This window comes from Balearica regulorum, chromosome 5 (genome assembly GCF_011004875.1).
Source record: "Balearica regulorum gibbericeps isolate bBalReg1 chromosome 5, bBalReg1.pri, whole genome shotgun sequence".
Classification (NCBI taxonomy): domain Eukaryota; kingdom Metazoa; phylum Chordata; class Aves; order Gruiformes; family Gruidae; genus Balearica; species Balearica regulorum.
The window spans coordinates 31,161,661-31,186,603 of NC_046188.1; the positions used below are offsets into that span (position 1 = coordinate 31,161,661).

Sequence of the window (24,943 nt, forward strand, 5' to 3'; positions counted from 1 at the left end):
GTTTCTGGACAGCTGGACTAAATGAACAAAATTTATATTTGTTTCTGAATTACTCTTTGAAGTTCCCTCTTTCCATCTAAGGCAGCTGTATTTCATCCGTCCAACACACCCTCTGTGCCTGTTCCCCACCTTTGCGCACACTATTGTTGACTTGCCTCCTACAGAGGAATCTGATGCTGGGCTGATGGGAAGCGATGGTTTGTCTGAGGAAGAGATGAGTGGGAAAAGCTTGTGCAAAGCCACTTGGGGTGAGAACGTGTACTCCAAGCTTACTCCATGTCTATTCCTTGAAGCTCTCCATCTTAAAATTTATAGTATTTGGCTTTTCCCCACCAAATAATTTCCATAGTGTGGTATCCATAGCGTCAAAATAGAACTCTTAATTGTGTGTGCTAAATGACTGATGTACGGTCCTTAGGATTATCAAAGGCAATTTCATCCTGGTATCTCATTTCTATTTTTACAGTAATTTGGTTCACATTATTTTCAAACTTAATAAATAAAATGCAGTATCTGTCACTCTGTCCATCTGCTGTGTTATACATCTTCCCCAAAATAGTAAGTGAAGGAAGAGCTGAAGCAATAAAATTACAAGTATGGTCTCATTAATAAACACAGTATATACTAAATGTGGGAGGTTATTTTTAACTGGTTGTGGGTTTATTAAAAATAGAGATGAAAAAAGTGTTGTAGGAATAGCGAAGAGAGAGCCTTGTACTGTAAGGTGTCATTCATGACTGGATGACTGTTTCTGCTAGAGATGAAGTATAATGTGTCTCTTAATCACACATCAGTAACTTATATCCAAATATTTTAAGACTACTGTACACGGAAATAAACCTTTCAGCTATGCACTTCCAATTTGAGTGAAATACCATCAACTCAAAACATTTTGCTGTCAGCCAGTTCAGTGTGCTTTTTCTTTCAGGGCATCGTCTACATTGACTGTCAAGAATCTTCCTCCACACAATCAAGCAAAAGTTTCTTGGTGAAAATAGTTGATGTCTTCCATGTGATTTTAACCTTACTTCAAATTTCTGAAACACTGCAAACATCTCAGAAAAACTAATGTTGTCTTTACTCTCTGACAGGATTGATGATTTTGACATGTTCAATCACAGCCTATATAGCAGCAGCTAGAGTTTCAACAAAATGCCTTTTTTTGTTGTTTTTTTATTTTATGTTTTGATTTAGGGTTTTGTTTGGTTGGTTTTGTCATGTAAGTCCTTAGGTAAATAAGTTTAAAGTTTTCTCTTCCTTTCTGTCTTCCAGATAAATCCATTCACAAGCAGCAATGCAATAACCAGTTATTTCTTACTTTGGTCTTGCTTAGGCATATCCAATTTTGAAACTGGAAAGTTTAACATATAAGCTAGAAGATACTATTAATACTATGCCATAGTAAAATAAGTTTTTGTATTTTTCTATGCTATCTTACATTGGACTTTTTAATATTTCTTTTCTAAAGGTAGGGAGTGTTATTTCAATAGTGTGGATTACTGTGCCATATTGTGCAGCCTTCACAGAGAACACTGGTGCAAAGGAAATATCTTTTCCCCCAAAAAATGTAGTTCATATTATAAGTAATTATCTTGAGAGTTATTTCAATAGTTCATCATCATCATCATATTACAAAATTCCTAGTTTTGAAATTACTGCTTTTCTAGCATCAGTTTGCAGCTGTAGCCTGCCAACAGCCATCAAGCCAGTATACAATGTTCAAGCTGTATGGAAAATCTGCCAGAAGATCTCAGAAATAAAGCTAACGGCTATAGAATGTTTTGTCCATGGATAAGAAATTTTGCTTTCACTTTGGCATTTTTTAGTAGAAAGTTGTATTTCTGAAAATATTTTGGTTTGATGCATTTCCAGCTTTCTGTAGTGATTTTCTAAATGACTGGTTAAAAACCACACTTCAGCAGTACACAGAGTCCTGAGTAGAGATAGACCCAGGCAACAGAGTTCCAAAGAGAACCTGAGTTTTTCTGAAGCTCAGAATGTGTCAGTATGTTGTGATTGGAGTATTGTATGTTTTCAGATAATAACTTCAGAAACAATTTTCCAGATCTTCTTAGTCCTGGGGCAGAGTCTGATGTGGTCATGGAAGAAGGGAGTGACGACAATGACAGTGAAAGAAACAGTGGTTTTATAGATGACATGGAAGAATCTATAGCTCATGATTCTGAGATGTCGATGACAGGATGCCATAGCGACAATGGGGAAATGCAGGATGCTGATCCGGATCACGATGAGTCTAACAGGATGATCAGGTGAGCTGGGGAGTGAGTCTACCTTCCAGCTTCTTTTCTTTTGTATGTATTTGTAATATCATGGCTAGGGCTCAAGGTGGAATCTATGGGGACCCTATTCTCACTCCTTGAGAATGGAGAGAGCTAGAGAGCTTGTGATCTGTAGTGGTTCTGCAATTGCAATGAGATTGCTTCACTGAATATATGCATTAAGAATTTAAGAGAAGCTTAAAAATTATTGTCAAGTTGACGTAGCCACTGAAAACTGATGCACAAGTAATTGTTACAGGTCTGTGCTCTTACAAAAATTATGTTGTGAAACTATTTGTGCATGAGCAATAGAGAACAATTATCTTTTTTTACTTACTTATTTTCCCAAGCGTTTTTCCCTGACTAATAGTGTCATGCCTGGTCATTTAAATGAACAAAAATAAGAATATAAAAAATTGTGTAAGTGGTTATGGTATAATCGGCTCTAGATGAATTGTTTGCACTTTTAGATACCTTTAGAAAGAAGGAAAGTTTGACAAAATTGTAGTAGTAGTTTGAAGCAAGTTACAAAAGAGATTAGTGGTTTGAAATGACTAATCAGGAAGGAAAATAGGAATTGAGTTGTGCAACTTACCTCAGAAATGTCTGAAGAGAAGAAAACATTATTCACTTATTGGAACTATACAGAATAGTAGGGAGAAAGTAGGGTTTATTCATTGTCAGGGAACCTAAAATGAATTAAGATCCTTTCAGCTATAATTTCCTTGATGCAAAGGATCTGTACCTTGAAGAGTTATAGAATATTTTTCTTTCACAGGTCTCAGTATGACCTGCAGTTGTCTCTTGTATTTTGCTTACTAGGAGTCTGTTTCAGTAACGCATTCCCCTTACCTCTCTGTTACTAACATATACCTGTTGCACTAATAGAAAGCAATCCATTTCACTAATATGCAGTTTTACCTCCCACAGCAGTGAACTGTTTTTCCTACTGTCATATTCATCTGCATAGACACCTTGTATCACTGGGATATAAGCCTGTTCTTATATCATAAAATCTTTGTCATATAACATTTTGAATGTTCAAGTTGTATTAAATGGACACATTTCAGATTTTCAAAATATAAATAGCCAATTACAACTAATAAAAACATTGATAACCAAGGTACATGTTTTACTTAGTTGAGGGGCATCCCTGTATTTCCAGTAATACTTTCTCCCAGTTATTTCTAAGGGTAATGTCCATATCCATGGGTTATTTTTAAGTGATCTATAAAAGGCAAATAAAAAAAGTAAACCTCTTGTCAGTACAGACAAGAATAGTTAAATAGGAACTGCAGCTCATTTGATCATTTTTTAGGCAAAAAAAGACATGTTAAAGTTTCATTAAGACTGTAACATGTAGTTAAGACAGCACACTTTGCATTTTGATTGGAAACTGCCAATTCATAAAATGATTCTTATTTCCAGGATGCATTACAGTAAAGTAGGGCCATCTGCAGACATTCACAGTCACAACAACTGTGGAAACTTAAGATACTATTCTTTTCCTGGGTGGTTCCTGCCCTATTTTGTTGGAGTTGTTGCACCAATAGCTTTGCCAGCAGGACAGAACACAAGCTCTCTGTGCAGTGCTTTCACGTACAATGCAGCATCTCCGTTTAAAGTTCTGCCAGAAATAACTAAGCATTTAGGTTTAGCAATGAAGTAGATTGTAAGTCCGTATTCTATTACGTAGAACCTGCTTTAGGAATGGTTACTCTAACAGCAAGGAAAGCGGGAAGATGGGCTTGGTTATTTCTTACACCTCTCCAACTAGATATTCCAGATTTCTGGTGGTGCTGTCAGGCATACTGTCAAGTTGCCATGCCTTCCCGACTTACTGTGTGTCAGCTGAGTCGTGGAAAGTTTCAGTGTGCATACCCCAGAGTGCAAGGCAGTGGGACTTCACTTTATGTCTTTGAGGATTAAATGTGTTAGCTTAAACCTCTTTCTCTGAGTCGATCCAGCAGATTCTCTGCTGTACCCTGCCAGGGTATGCACAGCAAGGCACGTGACACGTTTTCTACTCTGTAAACCATCATCACTCCATTGTGTGTTTGAACTCCAGAAAGATCACAGGACAGTAATCTGATGGACAGTGATTACTTAGGTTATGAGAGATTCCAGATCAAATGCTGGTCTGAATTGTGCATAGCACAGACTTGAGCTATGGCTCCCACACCCTAGCTGAGGCCCTAGTCATTTGCCCATCTTCTTATCTCATCTTTAGGAATATTTTGGGGGGGAACTGTGTGTGTGTGTGTGTAAGCCTTCAGAAGGTCTCTGACATTCTCTTGGTGTAGCATTACAATTTTTTTTCGTTGTAATCTCAAGATACTTGGAGTGACAAAACAAAATAGTGTCCAGTCCAGGTCTGATAGTGATGATAAATATAAATGTGGATATCGTGTGTGTGTATATATATATTTTCTAATTTAAAAGAATCTTTTTCTTTTTGTCCAAAGTTATCTTCTTTTTAAAAGCCTTTATTGATTTATTCTTAAGCCCTTCAACCAGCAACAATATTCCATTAATGAGAGTGGTACAATCTGTGAAGCACACAAAAAGGAGAAGTAGCACAGTAATGAAGGAGGGTTGGATGGTTCACTATACAAGCAAGGACACACTGGTAAGAAATGTTAAGGAAGACTTGTCTTACTCTACATATGATAGTACGGAATCAAATCCTAACAATACTTTGATAATTTACAGTCACTCATTTTTTGCAGTATTTGTGATTCCTGAAATCCTGAGTCTTGTCATAACTGAGGACTGGCACTGCTTGTGAGAAACAGGAGACAGTTAAAACACACAAAAAAATACCTGAATATGTCAGTTGCATTATCATAGGCAGCCAAATGTGAAGACATTCTGAAGAAAGTAAAAAATAATGTTAACACCTTAGAGGTTCTGGAAAATAGCTTTACCTTCCAGCTGCAGTCTCCTAGATATCGTACTACTAGGTGAATTGAGTCTTTTCTAAAAAAGATTTAGCATAGAAAAAAGTTATTTGCATTCCAAGCTGCTGAAACAGGAATAAAGACTTCAGTATGTGGCTTTCTAAAGTCAGCTGCGGTGTTATAACTGATACAAAAAGAAAGTATAATTTTTTTAGCAGCATACCTGTAGCAAATTGTGCTGAATGTAATGCAGATGTTGAAGTGACATCTTAAATTTTTAAAACTTGGACAATTTGAACAGAGCTAGATTATTACCAAAATAACAGAGGGTAGCCCTGTAAATCCTAAACTCAAATATAAAGTCCTCATAAAAGTTTTGTATTAGCAAATGAATCTTTATCATTCACAATTCATCTCTTCAAACTTAAGCAAAACATTTTGGAAGTGACGCTTTTGAGAAATGAACATTTCAATAATTTACTTGGAAAACGCTAGAAAGATTTTTCCCTTGTTTTTCATTGCAGAGGAAACGACACTACTGGAGACTGGACAGCAAATGCATTACACTTTTTCAAAATGATACTGAAAGCAAATATTACAAAGTAAGGAATACTTTTCAATCTTTTTTTGTGCTAACAGAATATAATGACTAAATTGCTGAATTAATAGATATTTACTAAAGTACTCTAGTAGTATAACTTTCATCTATGTTTGTTTTCATTATTTAAGCTGCATATGTGCATTTTACCTTTTATAAGTCTCAAATGAGAAAGTTGTCAGCTCACAAAGACTTGTAAAAGACATGTGGAAATGGAAGCTTTTTATACAGGAGCAATTCATTACCCGTGACAAATTCTGCCAAGAAACTTATCTGACATTCTGTCATTCATAATACAAATTCTTTCCAAACAATTAGGTATAGTATATATTATTTTAATACTGTCCTTTGGACATTATGTTGTGATTTTGATTGTAAAAGATTGTTTAATGCTCATATCCTTTTACCTGAGGCCATTAAACTCCTTAGGCATTACTGCAATAAGTTTTCATAATGGAAAGTAGCTTCCTCTTAAGGAAATATATCAGTGAAACATGCCCAAAATGTTACTCAAGATGAAACAATCAAGTTTATGCCTATGTGAAAGGTTGATTTAGAATCTTCATGTTGAATAGATTTATTCTGTAAATAATGTATTGCAAATAAATGTTATTAAATAAGGAATCAACAAGGTTTAATTTTCTACTGGAGTTCTGTTGATATATGGGTGATCCTTTTGTGATGGCACCTCACTGCTGTCTTTGATAAGTTTAATTAAATAATTAAAGTTCTACTTTGTCTTGGAATGAAACATTTAGTATTTTACCATCAACAGTCCTCTGTGTCATGGAGTTTCAGGTTACAAGAGCCTTTTTTGTTTCTACAAGAAGCATGTGGTTAAAACAAACAGCTAATATAATAAATTAGTTAAATAAAGTTCATGCTTTAGTTTTGTATGTTGATAATCTTTACACAGAAAGCAAAATATTTTTTCATTTTAGGAAATCCCATTGTCTGAAATTTTGTCTCTGGAACCTGCAAAAACTTTCACTCTGCTGCCTCAAGGAGCCAATCCTCATTGTTTTGAAATAAGCACAGCAAATATAGTCTATTACGTTGGAGAAAACATAGAAAACGTCTCAAGTGTTCCACTGAACAACAGCGTTATCACCAGCGGTATTGGCATCGATGTGGCACGAATGTGGGAGATGGCAATACAGCACGCCTTGATGCCGGTCATCCCTAAAGGGGCATCAACTGGGTCAGGACCCAGCCTGCACAGTGAGTTTATTCATTTCCTCCATTTCAGATAAGTATAGTCATATCACAAACAACATTGCTCAATCTTCTGCACATGTTGAAAGGAAGTATTGCACAGCTAGTAAAGGCTATTCTGTCATGGCTTTTCACCTGTCTGCATATTAGTTTAAACACCACAGTTTCTCATCCGTGTGTTTCCAGCTTATAGTAGGACATCTGTTTTAATATACAAGTTGCAGATTCATTAGTGAGCAAATAGCTGTTATACTAGTACGACATCTCATCCACATTTGTATTGCTGACATGAGTAATAGCCTCCTTGTGCAGAGGCATAAAGTTTTCTGAGCTCCAGTTGGGAATTGATAGATTTTTCCCATCAGGACTGTAATTTATGTTTCTAGCTATCTGCAGAAGCGTCTCTTCACTCTTTAGGTCACTGCAGCATAGATGATACGTTCCCTTTCATCACATTTGTCCGTACAACTGCCGCAAACATTGTCCCATGCTGAGATGAAATGAGCTCAAGTGTGAAGAACAGCTGTTCTAAGCACAACAGGGCATGGATGTTACCCAGGACCAAAAGGACTGAATCTATCGTTGCCTCCATTTTACATACCTTTGGGTAATTCTCTGACAAAGAGGACAGCTTATGTAAACCAAACATGAAACGCATTTAAAAAATCTAGCTCTGGTACTGATAACAAAGTAGCACAGAAGAAACAGTATGCACAGAAACATACTAGGCATGTGCTGCTGTGGTTGCTCTGCTTGTACTTGACCTAGTCAGCGTAAAGCGAATTTGGATATGTCTACACAATTTGGACTAGACTTTCTGTTGCAATATACATCCGCTTTAGCACTTGACATCTGGATGCTATTAATGCAGCACAAAATGCTAATGAGACCGCAAGCCCTTCAGAAACAAAGTACTACAACAGGCTGTGGCATTGCATCTCCAGGCACAACCGCTCACAGATCAGAGTAAATCAGCTGTGTCCTGTGCTTTCTTGAGTGGGTTCCTGCAAAAATAGTGTCAAATTCTGGATGTCATTTCAATCAGACTAGTTGCCTAGTGCCCCTGGTTTGAGCCCAGCGTAGCTAAACAAATCACCTAAAATGCTGAACTGGGAATGACAGCTGCCTTCTGTCCCTCTAGGGAAGTTTGCAAATCTTTTTTACAAGTTAGTAGTTATCTTTAGATTTCTTTTGTGCAAAAATTAAGGTCAGCTGAGACCTTTAGAACAAATTCCTGTGGGAAGTGAGAATGATAGCAACCTTCTGTCTTCTGCAAAGTGTAAGACTTGTCCATGTCTTTGTCCATGCTTTTTTTCATGTAAACACAAAGCAGTACATACATTTGAAATCAAATTGGCAACGACAGAAACACTCTGCATAACGGAAACATTCCATTCCAAACCCAGTCTATTCCTAAGAAAAGGACGAGGGAATAAACTGTATGGGGCAGAAGTTACTCATGCTACTTACTGCAACTAGGAGAGGTGCTGATGGGTAGTAGCAAGTGTCTTCAGTGTGTAATAATACAGGGTTTATAGTAGAGGTCAGTGATTTCGATAAGGCTGAAATCCATACTAAGAAAATGAAAAGTCAGCATGAATAGGATTCTAGACAGAGGTAGGAGACAGAAGCGGCAATGCTCCAAAGAAGCATTCTTTCCTCCCCAAAATGATGGCTTTGTGTAATACAGTAAGCAACAGGCATATTTTCAAGTTTTATTGAACCCCTCAGTAGGTGTCCAGTTCAGAATGCTTATGGCAACATCCTGAGCTCTGAATTTGTAGAGGTTGGATCTGATGTTTGTTGTATTAAAGCACAAGTGCAAGTTTTTGTTTCCATTATGTGTTTTAATAATGTCTCCTAAGCCAGTTGAAACGTGTATTGCCTTTAACAGTATGCAGACCAATTTGAATACATGTTGACCTTCATCTGAATAGCATCAAATACATTGTAGGTGACACTATAAATAAAAATTATTATCAAATCCACTAAATAAAAACAGTTTACCATAGTTACAGTTATGTTACTTGCATGAGCTGTAAAGCCCCAAAATAGAATGGAAAAAAACAATACTAAGCTTATAAATGGGAATTATGAGATTCCACTATTAAAAAATTAATAATGAAATGTATAATTCTGTTTTTTTCCATACACTGCAACACTGTTGTTCATGTCACATATTTGTGGGGTGGTGTAATTGTATATTGGCTGGTAGATGAACAAGCTGACCTAATTGGTCCAATTTCTAGAGCTGTCAGTAGATATTGATGTAATGTAAATGTCATTTCCTATTACTACATGTTTGAACTAAAAGCACAGCAATCTAACGTATATTTTACTTTCTCCCCCAGGGGATATATCCATCAGTATTTCTGTGTCAAACTGCCAAGTTCAAGAAAATGTGGTGAGTGTTCTCTGGATGCTGGTGCTAGACGTGCTATGATTAAGCTTGCAAAGCCATTGATCTGTTTTGCAAAGAGAAATGTTAGAGGGGTTCCCATCAGCCATTTTTCACTTACTTTGTAGAAATTAACAAACAATTAGCTGCACTAACTTCTGAGAAAAATAATCTTGGTGGTACCATTTCTTGAGACGCAAGAATTATATATTGGCAATTTCACTTAACACAGAATTTAACTATGGATCCTTGCAGGATGTTAATTAACGAAAGAAAAAGTGAGCTGTAGAAGTTACTAGTTCACAGAATTTTTCAGCTGAACTTCATAAAGCTAATCACAAGTCTTAATAAATAGACCGTTTCCTGTCATCACTGAGAGATCAGATACTGTCTGTTGTATGAAGATAAAGCTCTATCCAAAGGAAGAGTTACATATGTTATTACACTTACGTAAAGAATTCTGGGTTTCTTTTACACTAGGACTGTTAGACACAGGACAGGCCTTCAAGGCGAACAGGCACGCCGCTGGTTTTTCTGTGTCATGGGCAGGGGAAATAAACAGGACTCCCTGCAGCCGAGTACAGCTTGGGGGCAGCTCTGGCATATGCCAGGAAAAGGTTACCTGCTAGGGAAGGATGCGTCCATTCATTTCCTAAGGAAAAGCAAGACAACATTTATCGTTAACTGCTTGGTGTTCTTTTACTCTTCTTTGTATGTGCTACTGGTTAAATATCAGGAAAATGAAACCGAGCTCCAAGATTTGAGGTTTGTTTGAGTCTGCCGAATGAATCTGCTAACATCTTGTGGTTTAGCCTGTGTTTAGGCCCCAAGAAATTGTGACACAAATGGAATATTTTACCCTTCTTTGGCACAGATGGAATATTTTACCCTTCTCAGAGGACAAACACAAAGAGCCAAAGCCCCGAACTGCTGGTACAGCAAAAAAAAAAAAAAAAAGGCAAATATTTCTATAAACTAAGAAACTACTTGCATTTCCATAGCTGACGTGAGCTGACATAGAAACATTTTCCAAGAAAATTTTTAATTTGTAATTTCTCCTTTTTCATAAAAACCAGCAGTAATTCCTGGATCTGGGATCCTGACACTTTGGGGTAGAACGTTGCTAACAAGACCCTCTTTCTTTCCATATGTACTTTTGTCTTCAGATTTCACAAAGTTTAAGAGTAATGTTGTGCACTGGGGGTTACTTGCCTGGAAGACGGCGGCGGCAGCTTTTACAGCAATTGCAGTTAACATGGCTTTTAAGAAAATTCATATTAATGTTTCTGGTAGATAATGTATTTTGAAATGTACTCATTAGAAAAAGCAAATGAAATACAAATTTCGTTTCCATACCTCAGGGCTTAATATTTGTTATGTTTATATAAACAGGATATTAGCACTGTATACCAAATCTTCCCAGATGAGGTGTTGGGATCAGGACAATTTGGAATTGTTTATGGAGGTAAGGCTTTGGTGTGCTGTACAGTTCCACTTAAGATAGAAAATTTCTTGAATGGTGAAAGTATTTGGACTCTGAAATGTTTTGTTACAGAAATTAGCTGCCCATTGTTTTATATAAGCAGTATTCATTAAACAATGAAACTGAGTTTTGTTGACAAAGTCTTTTTGTAATTTGAAGTTTTCTACCGAGTAGTGGATCACTGTATTTTAATAGCTTTATGTTCTCAATAAGCTCTAGTGAAGAAAATCCTGAAGTGCAGAAAACTGTTCTTTATGAGAACTGTAATGGAAGAAAACAAATTATAATTTCTTCTTCTTACTGTTGTTTTTGCATGCTTTTGTGTGCCTTTTGTCTTTGTTTTTTCTGTAGTTTGTTTGAATTGTTTCTTTTTTCTTTAATTTTCTTATCCATTTTTCCTCTCTTTTTCCTCCTTTTTTTCAGCATTTTTTGGGGTGCATTTAGGTTCAGCTGTTGTTTGAGACAATGTCAAGGGAGAACTAACAACAAATTTCTCACTGAAGAATCTCTGTGGGTCTCTGATAAACCTAGGACATGCACTCACATGCCTAAAGGCAATACCTATTTCATTATTTGCTAGTCTGGAACTACTGTGGAAGGACTAAGCCTTCAATAACTGCCAGTTGCAGAGGAGGCAGCTTAAGTATATGAACAAGCATGGGTGTGTATATATATATATCTCTATATATGAGAAAGTTAACTTTGCATCTGTACTGTTGAAATGCAGAGCTGACTTTTTCATATGTGTATGTTTCTTAGGTGTTTAAACAGCTTTGTCAGGTGATAATGAGAAAAGTTCTCTTGTCAAAGGGTAGAAAGAAGGGAAATGACAGAAAACTTTTAATGACTTAGGCAACTTACTTAATTTGCTGCAAACCTGCTCTGAGAATTACTTGGTTGTAGTCATTTGTACAATCCAGTGAAAGTGGAACATTTTTCAGAATTAATCATGTTAATTGATAGAGCTTTTTTGTTTTATTAATGCAGGAAAGCATCGCAAAACAGGAAGAGATGTTGCCATTAAAATAATTGACAAACTAAGGTTTCCAACTAAACAGGAAAGTCAACTTCGTAATGAAGTTGCAATTTTACAGGTATTTTTCTATACTTTTTTACTGTATTAAATCCATTTATACGTGTCTAAAAATATCAGTATGATAATTATTTTAATTGATAATCACTAGTATTTTTCTGCTTAATCTGCATAAACAGTGAAGATCAAATGTATTGGCAGTTTCACATTAGGAATTACAATTTCTGTAGTTTTAAGCACCAGAGACAATAAGGAAAATGTATGTTTTGTTAAACTAAGTGTTTGTTAAACTAATTTGAAATTCATCCATTCTCCTGTACTGTCCCTAGAAATTTCATGCCTGTTGCCTACAGGTTAGACACACCATTTAAATTATGAAATACTGAAATGTTGTCTGGTTTAGGGGGTTCTGAAGACTGGCTATATAATGATAAAACCTACTGATCATGTTGGGAAATGTAGTGCTGTTTTTATCTTTAATAGAATCTTCATCATCCTGGGGTTGTAAATCTGGAGTGTATGTTTGAGACACCGGAAAGAGTGTTTGTTGTTATGGAAAAACTCCATGGAGACATGCTGGAGATGATCTTATCAAGTGAAAAGGGCAGATTGCCAGAGAGAATAACAAAGTTTTTAATTACTCAGGTAAGAAATTAATTATAGACCTAGAAGGAGATTTGAGGTCAATTATTATCACTGTTTCTTATGTTTTGCTTTTCGCATAATTTACCTGTCTGATTCATGAAAGCCTGAATTTTAGTATCGGGGATGGTAAGACAGCTTTGTGTACATTATCTAATAAGTAATAAACCATTAAGAGGACCTAAAATTAGACACATGTACAGCTGTCTGACTGCTGGATGGAAGGGCCATCAACCTACAGTTTCTCATATGCTTGAAGAATTAAGCACAAGTAAGGGATGCAAAGCACTAACAGCAAACTGTTGAAGATCTACACAAATGAATCTGAGCCTCAACTGCCCCATACCTAACCACTGCAGTTTGTACTATCTGCTTTTGTGCATATTTTCTGTACTGAGATTGGATCTCAGCACTACCTCTGAGTAAATGAGCCTGGTTTCCTGTATGACTTCTGTTAACAATGTGATCTGAGTTTGGGGTTTTTTTGTTCTTCCTGCTGTCGTATTGCTTCTTTGGCGGCCCATAATACTGGTTTAAATTTAGATACGCAATTGAGTAGTGAGCCACCTCAGAGTCAGATTAGCCGGTGTTTCAGCAGTCAGGAAAAAGAAAGCAGCAGGAGCAACAGTGTTGCAGTGGAAGTTTATTATTTGACGTAGAATGTCATAGGTTTCTTAGTTTTCAGGCTTTCTTGGGTAAAACTGCCACTAGCTTCAGAATTTGGTTTCTTGCCTTCCCAGGCCTCCTTGCCACTCCCTGTTCTAATATAGTGGGAAATACTGTCAGCCCTTGACCAGACACAAGGAAAGGAGTTAAAGCCACAGGAACAGGATAAAAATTTCTGTTGCCATGTTCTGGTGTGTGGAATGAAATAAAAATACATGCGAGGCTCCTTATGCTTTCTCTCCTCAAGAAAATGTTTAAAATGGGTGACACATTTATGTGAATTTTTTTGAGTGAATTTAGATCTGGAAGGTCATTTTGCAAATGTTTCTACGTCCAATGATTTCACACACACACAAAAAAAGTAAACAAGTACTTAGGATCCAGTTTAAAAAAAAGTTTAGAATATGAAGTCTTTGGAGAGGGAAAAATCATATTCCATACAGTGACACATCAAAAAAACTGGAGGCACAGCAAATAATAGCTGACTTTTTTTTTTCCCCCATTGTAGACATTGTTGTAAAAGGTACATTCTTGTTGGATTGTTTCTCGCTACACCTGTCCTTGATTCTCTGATCACTGATACTGTATGAACAATATCAACAAACAAAAAAAAAAGTACGATATTTAAAACTGAATTTCTTTCTGATTTGTTTCTTCACAGATCCTCGTTGCTTTAAGACATCTTCATTTCAAAAATATTGTTCATTGTGACCTCAAACCAGAAAATGTGTTATTGGCATCAGCCGATCCTTTCCCACAGGCAAGTAGAAAATGTCCTTTCTTAAGATAAATTGTTCAAATTAGTAAGTGTTAGCAATGATTATTTTATAAACAAACAAAAAAATGACTAGTGACCCTCTGTATCTCCTCCAGGAACTACACAGAATTTTTAGATATGAAAAAACTGATCACTTATTCAAAAAAGTTTCCAAAGGACATATGTTTGAAAATCCTTGCCTTTTGTTATTTGCCTAAAATATTCAACTAGATTTTCAAATGTGACATAACTACTTGTGCGATTGTTTCTGATTTGCTCCCCATTACATAACAAATTACTTCCCTGGTTGATTTGGTCTAGATAAGTGATGATTTGCAAGCAGCCACCAGAAAGACAGGGTTTTTTGAAAGTTAGGGTAGAGTTCATGAAGAAGAAGTAGTTCTTTGATTTTATGAATTTAAATGTTAGGTAGATTGCAGAATATTTAAATAAACTTTCTGGCTTGTTGTTGTACTTCTCATTGAAGGGTATCTGTATCATCTCCTGTACATTTGATCTGCAGAATTCATCTATGATCTCCTCCAACTGCCCATATTCAAAGGAGCACTATTGATAATTTGTAAATAATACCAATATCAATAATTGGAAAGGAAGGATCTATATTGAGGCTTTAAGTGACAATTTTTAAGCAGTTAAATCTGTCCATCTGAAGAAATCAGGCAAAGAAGTTTGCAGAGAGCAGGGTGTAACTAGGTCCACAATAAAATGAAAGTGGGAGTTCAAGAAATAAATTTTGTCAACTTGCTTGATTTAGGATAAAGCCATAGGTAAAACAGTTTTCCTGTTTGCTGTGGTTTTATGCTATGAATGAATAAGTGTTACTTTTATTAGTACTTTCACCAGGAGCCTGGGCTGTTAGGCCTGTCCAAAATTGCAATTCTTTCATTCTAAGCTGTGCTGTGCTACTGTGATTTGTTCATGGAGTGAAGGAATAGAGAAGCAATGGACTGGTAATCTGGTCTAACATCTCAGTGGAATAAGGGTGTCCTCTCAAACAAGAGTTTAAAAAAAGAAGTATCCTTGAAGGAACAGTAGAGATGCATCTTGCAACTAAAGCATGATAAAAGTTCCTCGACTATGTATTTGATAATAAAAAACTACGTGTCTAATTATAGCACTTTTCTTTAAACAGGTAAAACTTTGCGATTTTGGCTTTGCCCGAATCATTGGAGAGAAATCATTTAGGCGCTCAGTTGTAGGAACACCAGCCTATCTTGCTCCAGAAGTCCTGAGAAACAAGGGCTATAACAGATCTCTGGATATGTGGTCTGTGGGTGTCATCATTTATGTAAGCCTCAGTGGTACCTTCCCATTCAATGAAGATGAAGACATACATGACCAAATCCAGAATGCCGCTTTTATGTACCCACCTAATCCATGGAAAGAAATTTCTCATGAAGGTAATATCTGTTTGTGACTGTTTTTATATAAATGCTAGAAAAGAGTAGTTGTATTTTGCTTTTATATTTTTTCCCCTGTACATACTGGTGAAAAAAAAAAGATTTGAAATTTCAAGGTACCATAATGTAAAGTCTCTGTTTTGTGCTATCAGTTGCTTTAGGTATTTTCTGCAGAGCACATATGGACTGTATATGGCATAATCCTCTAGTGTGGGATCTCTCCAGGAGGTTTTGAAGGAGGCACATAGCCACCTAGAGTTTGGGTTGCTATAGAATTTTGTGGGGAACCTCAGCTGCAAGAACTGGTGTTGCTTATATTTACTACTTCTTTCAGCTCTAGTGTCTCTTCACTATTTTTCTCATTCTACTTGTGCCAGTACTTGAGTTTCCATTCAGTAGGATCCTGTACCCTGATATTCTTTCTGTGGAGAAGATAAAAAAGATACTGAACAATTCCAAGCTGAGGTTTCAAGAATAGTGTGAGAAAGTGTCACAGAAGAGGCTTTCTGAAGGGAGGGGAAAGCTTGGAGATAACCAACAAGACTTTTAAAACTAGAATTCTAGTCAATAACATCAAAGATTTTTGACAGTGAAAGAAAAATTTGAGTAATTCACTATGGACATCTTTAAAGAAGGTAATTGAATTCTATTAAAGATGTCTCTGACCACAAATAAGTAAGACATTAACAAAAATATCAGTTTTGGTTTCAGCAGCATTTCTTGTACCTAACAAACATTTTCAGGCAGCTTGATTTTCTTTGGGATTTTTTTTTAAATCATTATCTTTATGTTCTTAATTTTTTGCAAGATTGCTTCATAAGTGTGGTGGGTTGACCCTGGCTCGGGGCCAGGTGCTCACCAGAGCCACTCTATCACTGCCCTCCTTCACTAGACAGGGGAGAAAAAGTATAACAAAAAGCTCATGCATCGAGATAAGGACAGGGAGAGATCGCTCAGTAATTATTGTCACGAGCAAACAGACTGAACTTAGAGAGGAAATTCATCTAATTTATTACTAAGCAAAACAGAGTAGAGGAATGAGAAATAAACCCAAATCTTAAAACACCTCCCCCCACCCCTCCCATCTTCCCGGGCTCAACTTCACTCCCGGCTTCAACCTCCGCCCCCCTCAGCGGCACAGGGGGATGGGGAGTGGGGGTTGCGGTCAGTTCATCACATGTTGTTTCTGCCGCTTCTTCCTCCTCAGGGGGAGGACTCCTCTCATCATTCCCCAGCTCCAGCATGGAGTCCCTCTCACGGGAGACAGTCCTTCACGAACTGCTCCAGCATGAATCTCTCCCATGGGCTACAGTCCTTCAGGAGCAAACTGCTCCAGTGTGGGGTCCCCCATGGGGTCACAAGTCCTGCCAGCAAACCTGCTCTGGCGTGGGCTCCTCTCCACGGGTCCACAGGTCCTGCCAGGAGCTTGCTCCAGCATGGGCTTCCCATAGGCCACAGCCTCCTTGAGGTGCCTCTACCTGCTCCAGCGTGGGGTCCTCCACGTGCTGCAGGTGGAATCGCTACACCCCCTCATCCTCCCTCCATGGGCTGCAGGGGGACAGCCTGCTTCACCATGGCCTTCACCAGGGGCTGCAGGGGGATCTCTGCTCTGGCGCCTGGAGTACCTCCTGCCCCTCCTTCTGCACTGACCTTGGTGTCTGCAGAGTTTCTTACATCTTCTCCCTCCTCTCTCTGGCTGCAAAAGCTCCCCCTAACTGGTTTTTCTCTTTCTTAAATATGTTATCACAGAGGCGCTGATGGGCTTGGCCTTGGCCAGTGGCGGGTCCATCTTGGAGCTGGCTGGCCTTGGCTCTATCAGACACAGGGGAAGCTTCTAGCAGCTTCTCACAGAAGCCACCCCTGTAGCCTCCCCCTGCTACCAAAACCTTGCCACGCAAACCCAACACAATGTCTTAAAGCAAAGGAAACATTATAGACATCAGATTCTTATCTTTTTTTCTGAATTGTAGTATGTACCAAATTCATAGAATCATAGAATGGTTTGGCTTGAAAGGGACCTTAAAGATCATCTAGTTCCAACCCCCCTGCTGCGGGCAGGGATGCCCTTCACTAGACCAGATTGCCCAAAGCCCCATCCAACCTGGCCTTGAACACTTCCAGGGATGGGGCCTCCACAAATTCTCTGGGCAACCTGTTCTAGTGCCTCACCACTCTCATAGAGAAGAATTTCTTCTTAATATCTAAATCTACCCTCCTTCAGCTTAAGACCATTACTCCTTGTCCCATCACTACATGCCCTTGTCAACAGTCCCTGTACCAGCGTTCCTGTAGGCCCCTTTAGATTCTGGAAGGTGCAATAAAGTCTCCCCGGAGCCTTCTCTTCTCCAGGCTGAACAATCCCAATGCTGTCAGCCTGTCTTCATAGAAGTGCTCCAGCCCTCTGATCTATTCTGGACTCCCTCCAACAGGTCCATGTCCTTCTTATGTTGGGGCCCCCAGAGCTGGACGCAGTACTCCAGGTGGGGTCTCACAAGAGCGGAGTGGAGGGGCAGGATCACCTCCCTCGACCTGCTGGTCACACCTCTTTTGATGCAGCCCAGGGCACAGTTGGCTTTCTGGGCTGCAAGCGCACACTGCCAGGTCATGTTAAACTTCTCATCAGTCAATACCCCCAAGTTGTTCTGCTCAGGGCTGCTCTCAATAGAATTGAATTAAAATATTGGCATTTACAATTTTCATTATTTACAGTACAGTTTTTCTGGGTTTCAGGTAACATGCTAATGGTAGCTTAGAGGAGTAGGCCTACTGCTTCCTGTAATATATATATAAAGCTGCAAAATGCCTTGAGAGCATTGTCTGTTGTTTTATCTCGGTGGCAGATGAAGTTTCATGAGATCTGTTGGGGGAAAAAAAAAAGAAAAGCTATAAATCTGCACAATTACACGCTGAAGTCCTCCTGAACCTCCACACACTTCTGATATGTAAGCTGACAGAATCTGTTGGCAGCAATGCTTTTTCTGGCACTAGAGATAAGCAAACAGCAATCAACACAGAAGAGGCTGCAAGAAATTGTCTCCCACAAGTGTCTACTGTGGTAGACAGAAGATCAATTTCTACATTCAGAGGTGAAGATTCAGTAGAGCACCTAGAGAAAACTCACCTGCTGGGGTGTTATCACTCCTTTCATAGAATCACAGCCTTCATTAAGAGTTAATGGATATCAGGCTGAAGAGTGGGAAAGAACACACTTTAACAAATTACTAAGTTAAAATCTGCTTATACATTGTGATTTTATTATATATTTTGAATTCCTTGCTGATGACCCAGTCTATTGTGCTAAACACAAACCTGAAAAAAGTCTGAACAGATCCATTATGTTTAACATAGGGAGTTGAAGTCTAGATCTCTGTCCAGGTATTACTTGATAATGCTGACTTTTAGAGCTCAAAATTGAACTCAAACTCCAGCTTAGCTAGGGGAAATAAAGGAATAGTTTTCTCATGCCAGCTACTCTGGTCCACACTCCTGCGCTGGTCACAAGAGGCCAGGTGCATGGGCCCTGTACCTGTTGGCTCCATCTAGTTTGTGTTACCTGTGACCACAGAGCATGGTTAAAATGCAAATCTGTACCCACTGTCCTAACACATCTAATCTGGATTACAACTCTGAACAGTGCCATGATAATTGATGTTGTAAATTGTTGAAGCATTTTGAGTGGAAACACAGATGATTTTAAAGGTTTTATGAAGTTGCTTACTCAACATCAGAAATAAAATAAATTTGAAAAGGTACATGTATTTAAATGACAACTGTGACGAGATGAAGCTCATTTCAAGCTAAAATACAGTGGGGCTCATGAATTTCTCCTCAGTAAGTGCTAGAAATCTACAAAATTCAGAAAATTAGTTTCAATCCCAACAGATTACATTTGTGCACTTGAAAATCTTTCTTTAGCTTGTCATGGTTTCTTCCAGCTTCCCAAACAGGTTAAGCTAATGAATTGGGTATTTTTCTGCCATAGCTTTTCCATTGTTCTTTTTGCCAGTTATTCTTAATCATTGAACAATTTTCAACAGAAGTTTTAACATACATGTCTATGATTACTTTTTAATTTTTTTTTTAATTTTCATATGAAAAGATCTATAATAGATTTCTTTTAAAGGCACAGTAGATTTCTTGTTTAAGTATTTCCTGGAAATGTATCATAGCAATAATTCTCCCAAGAGGACATTATCATCAACTTGTAAGGGAGTTACATAGCAGTGTGGAATGTGATGCTGCTGCAGAATACGACGAGGTCTTTGTAAATAAACATTGAACAACCTATCTCTTTCAGGCTGGTATGATTGAAATTACTGTTTGTTTTGAAGGACGTACACAGATATTTTCTTGCAAAAAGCATTATTCATTGTTTTAAAATTAAAATTATTTAACTGATTTTTACTTGTAAGAAAGAAAAAATGTTGTCGATCCAGCAGTTAGTCCAGTTTATTTATTGACATTTAAAAACTTGTGCAAATATTTAAGAGGACTTTAACACATAATAAACAACCACAGTCTTCACAGGAGCCTTCAACCAAAATTTTTCTGCACTGCTATAGCATTAAAAAAATTGAAACAAAAATTGATGTGATGAGCATTGTTGTAGCAGATAAAAGAAATGCAAAATAAATATTATCTTTAATGCAGGTAAGAAATATCTTTTAAAGCTTTATGCTGTGTGAATTTGAAAAATAGGAGTCATTTGTCAGGTTACCATAAGTAAAACTAATTCAAATATTCTTCTTTCTTTCTCACTACTTACTACATTCTTCTCATATGTCCAAAAGACAGTGCTGGCTCCAAGCACTCTTTAACAGAGTCTCTGGACTCTATGAATTGTACATTACAGTTAAATTTTAAAAGTGATAACTTCATCCAGAGACTATATTCCATGCCTCAGTAATAGCAGTCAGAAACTGCGAATTCAATGAACTTAGAAGAGCTTGGCTACCATCTAAAAGAATTAATATTAACTCTGATTTATTCATGCTAATAAAAATGCTCAGGTTCTCCTACCGTATAAAATGCATTATGCATGACTGTTTCTTCTTTTTTGCTGAAATATGTCAGCGCTGGTTGCCATGAATGTTCATAATATGATAATCCTAGAAACACTGTTGTAGAACAGTGAGAAGAGTAGAAGGAATTACACATCAATTTGAGGTAAAAAAAAAAAAAAGGGAAAAAGAAATAAATATTTCTTCAAACCTGTTGCTGTTTATATAGACAATCCTGCTTGATGCCCAAAGCAAATGATGGCAGTTAAGACAGACACCCTAGAACAATAGGTGGGGGGTGGGTTACTTCACAACTGTACTGGGTTAGGATCACAGATGTATGCAGCTGATTGATACACCTCAGCTAGCTGCTTCGTAAACCGCAGTAACTCGTTTGCTTGAAATTCTGTGTATGTACTTTTAGTGAAACCATAAATGTTTCAAAAGTTATGGGGTTTTTACCTTGTTATGCAATTTTCAGTTTAGATTAACGGAAGTGATCATCAACCAAGTGTATTGCCAGTGTCTGTGAAACAACAATGTTATTAAAGGGCATATAATTTGTTGCAGAATGGCTAATGAAGGCAGTGTTAGGAATTTTTGCATGCCTGTTGCAAAAATCGACACTGAGGAAAGCAGAACGGTGCTCAAACCTTTTGTTTCTTGCTTAGGACTATTATTCTGGCTCAGAGCGCCAAATTGGATGTAAAACTTCTTGCAGCTGTAGTTATTTCAGCGTTCTGAATAGCTAAACTTAGTTATTGCCATGTTTACTTCTACTTTTATTGTGATTAGAGTAATTAAAATCTCAGATATTTTACTTTTTAGCGAAAGCATGTATTTCTTTGCATTTAATGGATAGTGCACAAATTAAAGTGAATGATGCTGTGTTTATCACCACTTTGGTTTTAGTGCTCAGTACATGCATTTTCTGATATTGCCAAGCAGCAGCATGTTGAGAGCTGGAATGCAGAAGATAGCAAAACTTTAAAAGGGAAAAAAAAAAAAAAAAGGAGAGAGAGAGGTCTTTCTTAGCTAAACATTGTGTCTGGAAAAGCAAAAGCAGTGGTAAAGTAGCCTAAATGTTCCCATTCTGTCTTCCTTATTCAATTATTGGTCTTAAGGTAAAATTCAACTGGCTTTTAAAATTCTAAATTTCAATGATGAGGTGATAGATTTGTCAAAACACATGACCCATAACAGTTTAAACTGTGTGATTATATGAGTAGACTTAAAATAAAGTCTAACAGGTTCAGAGCAAAAACATATGGGAAGAAATTGTATTTTGGAGGAAAAGTGTGTGATGAATGTAATAATGGGGTCTGCGTTAGTTTATTTTCTTGAGAATTACTTTTTTCTGTAGCATTTTCTATAAAAATCTACAGTCACCAGCCAAGAAAGAAGGCAGAGTCCATTTGAGGGTAATATTTTTGAGTGTCCAATGTCTTTCAGTTGCTATCAACAGTTCTGTCTTCTCTGCCACTCAGGATTGTGGTCTAGTCATTGACTATGACTCTTTTCTCTCCATAACGTGTCTGTCTGATGTCATAACATCTGGACTAATCTCATTAACTCTTCCTGCTGAGAAAAGCTGAATGCTTTTTTGTGTAATGCTTTGTCTGTCCTCTTCCACTATTGAAACTTAACCTATAAAAACAAAGATGTTTCAATTTTTGTAGTCTCAGGAATGTGGGGTTTTTTCCAACTGTTTATCCATTCAGAATGTTTCTGGGAGCATCTTTTCCCAAACCTTAGCCCTCATGCACAAAATCCCTTCTCTAACTTCACCAATCCCATTTCCTTTACATTTTAAGGTTTTCCAGAGAATGTGTGTGTATATACATTTATCTCACAAATTTCTCCATAGGGAATTCTAATTTCCACCCCCACTAAGCAGCTGTATTTTCCCACCTTTTTTCCAATCGCTTCTGTCTTCTGAAAGAATAGTCCCAAAAAAATGAGTATGTGTTTGTATGTCTAAATAGAATTTTAAGACATTAGTGTAGAGAGGTAATTTCTGTGGCAAACTTTGGGTATCTTGAATAAAACCGGGTTTTGTCACAGCCATTCAACATTCGGTCACCCAATCTGCTGTTTCTGTTCTCTCTGTCTTCAATGATTGTCAAGCCAGCTTACATTCTGAATTCACTGAATTGCTGTATGACAATTTGACCTTAATTCAGACTTCATTGCAGAATTTTCCTAGATACGCATACAGAGGAATCTACTTGCAGAATTCTCTCCTATTTTATAGCTTTCAATTTCACATCTGTCAAACATGGAGCCTATTTTCAACAGCATTACTGTTCGTTTCCATCTTCGACCTTCCAGTCTGCCAAATTTGCATCATCTCAAAAGATTTATTTTGACTTAGCTACAGGTTACAAAAATAAATGCTACTAAATGCAGAGCTACCTGAAGGATTTTGTCCCCCTGCCCGTTAGTGTATTTTACCTAGTGTGTCTTCACTGTGGTGGCTGTTCTTTTGAACTGCATAGTCCTAAAATGTGCTATGTCAAGCTTTGAATTCTTCATGGTGTGTTTTGTTCTGTTGTGGAATTTTCATAAACCATTGTATTCTTTTTATTTTTTTTTTATCAGCTACCAACACAGCTATTGCTACTAGCCTCATGAGCTATGTGATGTGCACATTGTTGATTAGGTGCTTCACATTACTTCATATTATTAAATAATTTGAGAAGAAACAATGCCATTTCTTCCATGCATTAAATTTGATCATGGTGTGCCTGTTACACTGCTTTTGAGTCAGAAATAAATACCACAGCTGCCTTCAAGCCAGTATTTATATAGACTTGCTTCAGCATAATGTGAATAGAAAGTCTGTTTCACACATTAATGAGAAAGTCACATGAATGAGCATTAAGTACAAGGAGGTCAAATGCATGTTATAGCTCAAAGATGCTCTTTACCTTAGGAAATGTTTAACTAGCTGTTTAAACTAAGGTCTTGGCTCTACTTACACATGTTTGCTAGGATAGATGAGTATTAGAAAACCTGTCTTGTAGAGGTGCAGCTTATAATTGCCAAGGATTTCTTTTGATAGTACGGCTGAATCCAAATAATAATAAGCTCTGCCAGCCGAAGATTATTTTTTGCCAAAATAACTGCATGTACACTAGAGCATTTGTCAACAAAGCTGTATTGACCAACAGTAGGGAAGGGGTTTATGTCTATGAAAAAATTATACCACTAATCAACAGAGCTATACTCAGACGAATCCAGGGCCTAGGAAGTCCTAAGTTTTGTCTTAATGGCAGCAGCTTATTTTTTTAAAAGTGATGGCTGTAAGACTAGCTACTATTATGGGTGTACTTTAAAAATTCTGGATCAAGGATAATTATTTGCCATACTAATAAACTGCCATATGCAGTTAAGAAACAGGAACCTCCTGACTCTGGAGGTTCTTTCCAGTAAAATGCATCTAAAAAGCAAACCTTCCTAAAATCAAGGAGACAAAGCTTTATAAAGTTGGATTTGAATCTTCCCATTTAGGATTCTGCTGAATAGTCACCTAAATGACTGGTAGTTGTGCTGCTGGAGCAGTTGGCTAGTTTATCTCTTTCGGCAAAGTCTCCACCTCCTGGAACTTGATAAGCCCTCAGCTGGCTACTTATGGTATCCTTAAATCATGGGAAGTACACAGGAGCCCATAAAAGTGTTAGGAAAAGCGATACCGTAATCCTCCCAGAGCTTTCATACAGATTGCTTCCTTGACAATACCTCTTGGATCCGTGTAAATGACATGTAGACCATAGGTGGTCTTTATTAACTCTCTGCATGTATTAATAACTGTATATAATCTCACACATTGATTTTACAAAGGAATGTTGTCAAACTTTATAAAGCTCCTAAAACGTCTGATAAGGATTACTTTAATAGCTGAATTTGAGAAAAATCAATCTTTAGTGAAAATTCATAAAATTTACTTTAAAATACAGTGTAATTCTTCTCCTTTCCTCAAAACTGCATTCTCTTCCTAGACAGAAAATTTAAGTTCCTAACATTTGGTGCCCCAATTTGGTCCCCTAAATCACACTTCAGTTGTATGTCTAAACTAAATGTTAATACCTTCCAAATTTTTATCTCTAGTGTTTTTAAACTGTACAACTAAAAAAATAATCATCAAGCTATTATATGCTTTTTTTGGTCAATTCTGAAATTGAGTCAACATGAATCTTAGTGCTTGTCCATCTTATATGAACTGTAGCCAGAGAAATAGTGTTAGATAGTGTCTGTCAGGACACTATCAGGACAGAATGGGTTTTTGTAAGCTGAAAGAGAGAGAATAACCAGGATCTTTTCTCATTTCCTTTAAATAGTCCCACAGAGCCTATCACTGTCTGAACCTCTATAATTTATTTAATACTAGTTAAATTCAGAATTTTCTCATTAACAGACTGTTCCAGATCCCTAAGGAAATTCTTCAATCCTTCAGTTCCAGCATTCAGGTTGTCTGTATTGAACTCCTTGACTTCTGATACTCAGAACTCTTAGGCTTAAGAAGTGGCTTTTCTTGGATTGCATGATTTT

At 37.3% G+C, this 24,943-nt stretch overlaps 1 protein-coding gene across 3 annotated transcripts in view; it reads left to right on the top strand.

Annotated features, from left to right (window-relative positions):
- The window catches only part of PRKD1 (protein kinase D1), a 159,330-nt gene that overhangs the window by 128,680 nt on the left and 5,707 nt on the right, over positions 1-24,943 (top strand). For all 3 annotated transcript variants that reach the window (XM_075754072.1, XM_075754073.1, XM_075754075.1), the window contains 10 exons: positions 2,066-2,270; positions 4,785-4,908; positions 5,704-5,781; positions 6,719-6,998; positions 9,344-9,396; positions 10,783-10,855; positions 11,861-11,967; positions 12,390-12,551; positions 13,876-13,974; positions 15,125-15,392. In XM_075754072.1, the coding sequence (XP_075610187.1) occupies positions 2,066-2,270; positions 4,785-4,908; positions 5,704-5,781; positions 6,719-6,998; positions 9,344-9,396; positions 10,783-10,855; positions 11,861-11,967; positions 12,390-12,551; positions 13,876-13,974; positions 15,125-15,392 (1,449 nt within the window). The remainder of the gene's footprint in view (positions 1-2,065; positions 2,271-4,784; positions 4,909-5,703; positions 5,782-6,718; positions 6,999-9,343; positions 9,397-10,782; positions 10,856-11,860; positions 11,968-12,389; positions 12,552-13,875; positions 13,975-15,124; positions 15,393-24,943) is intronic.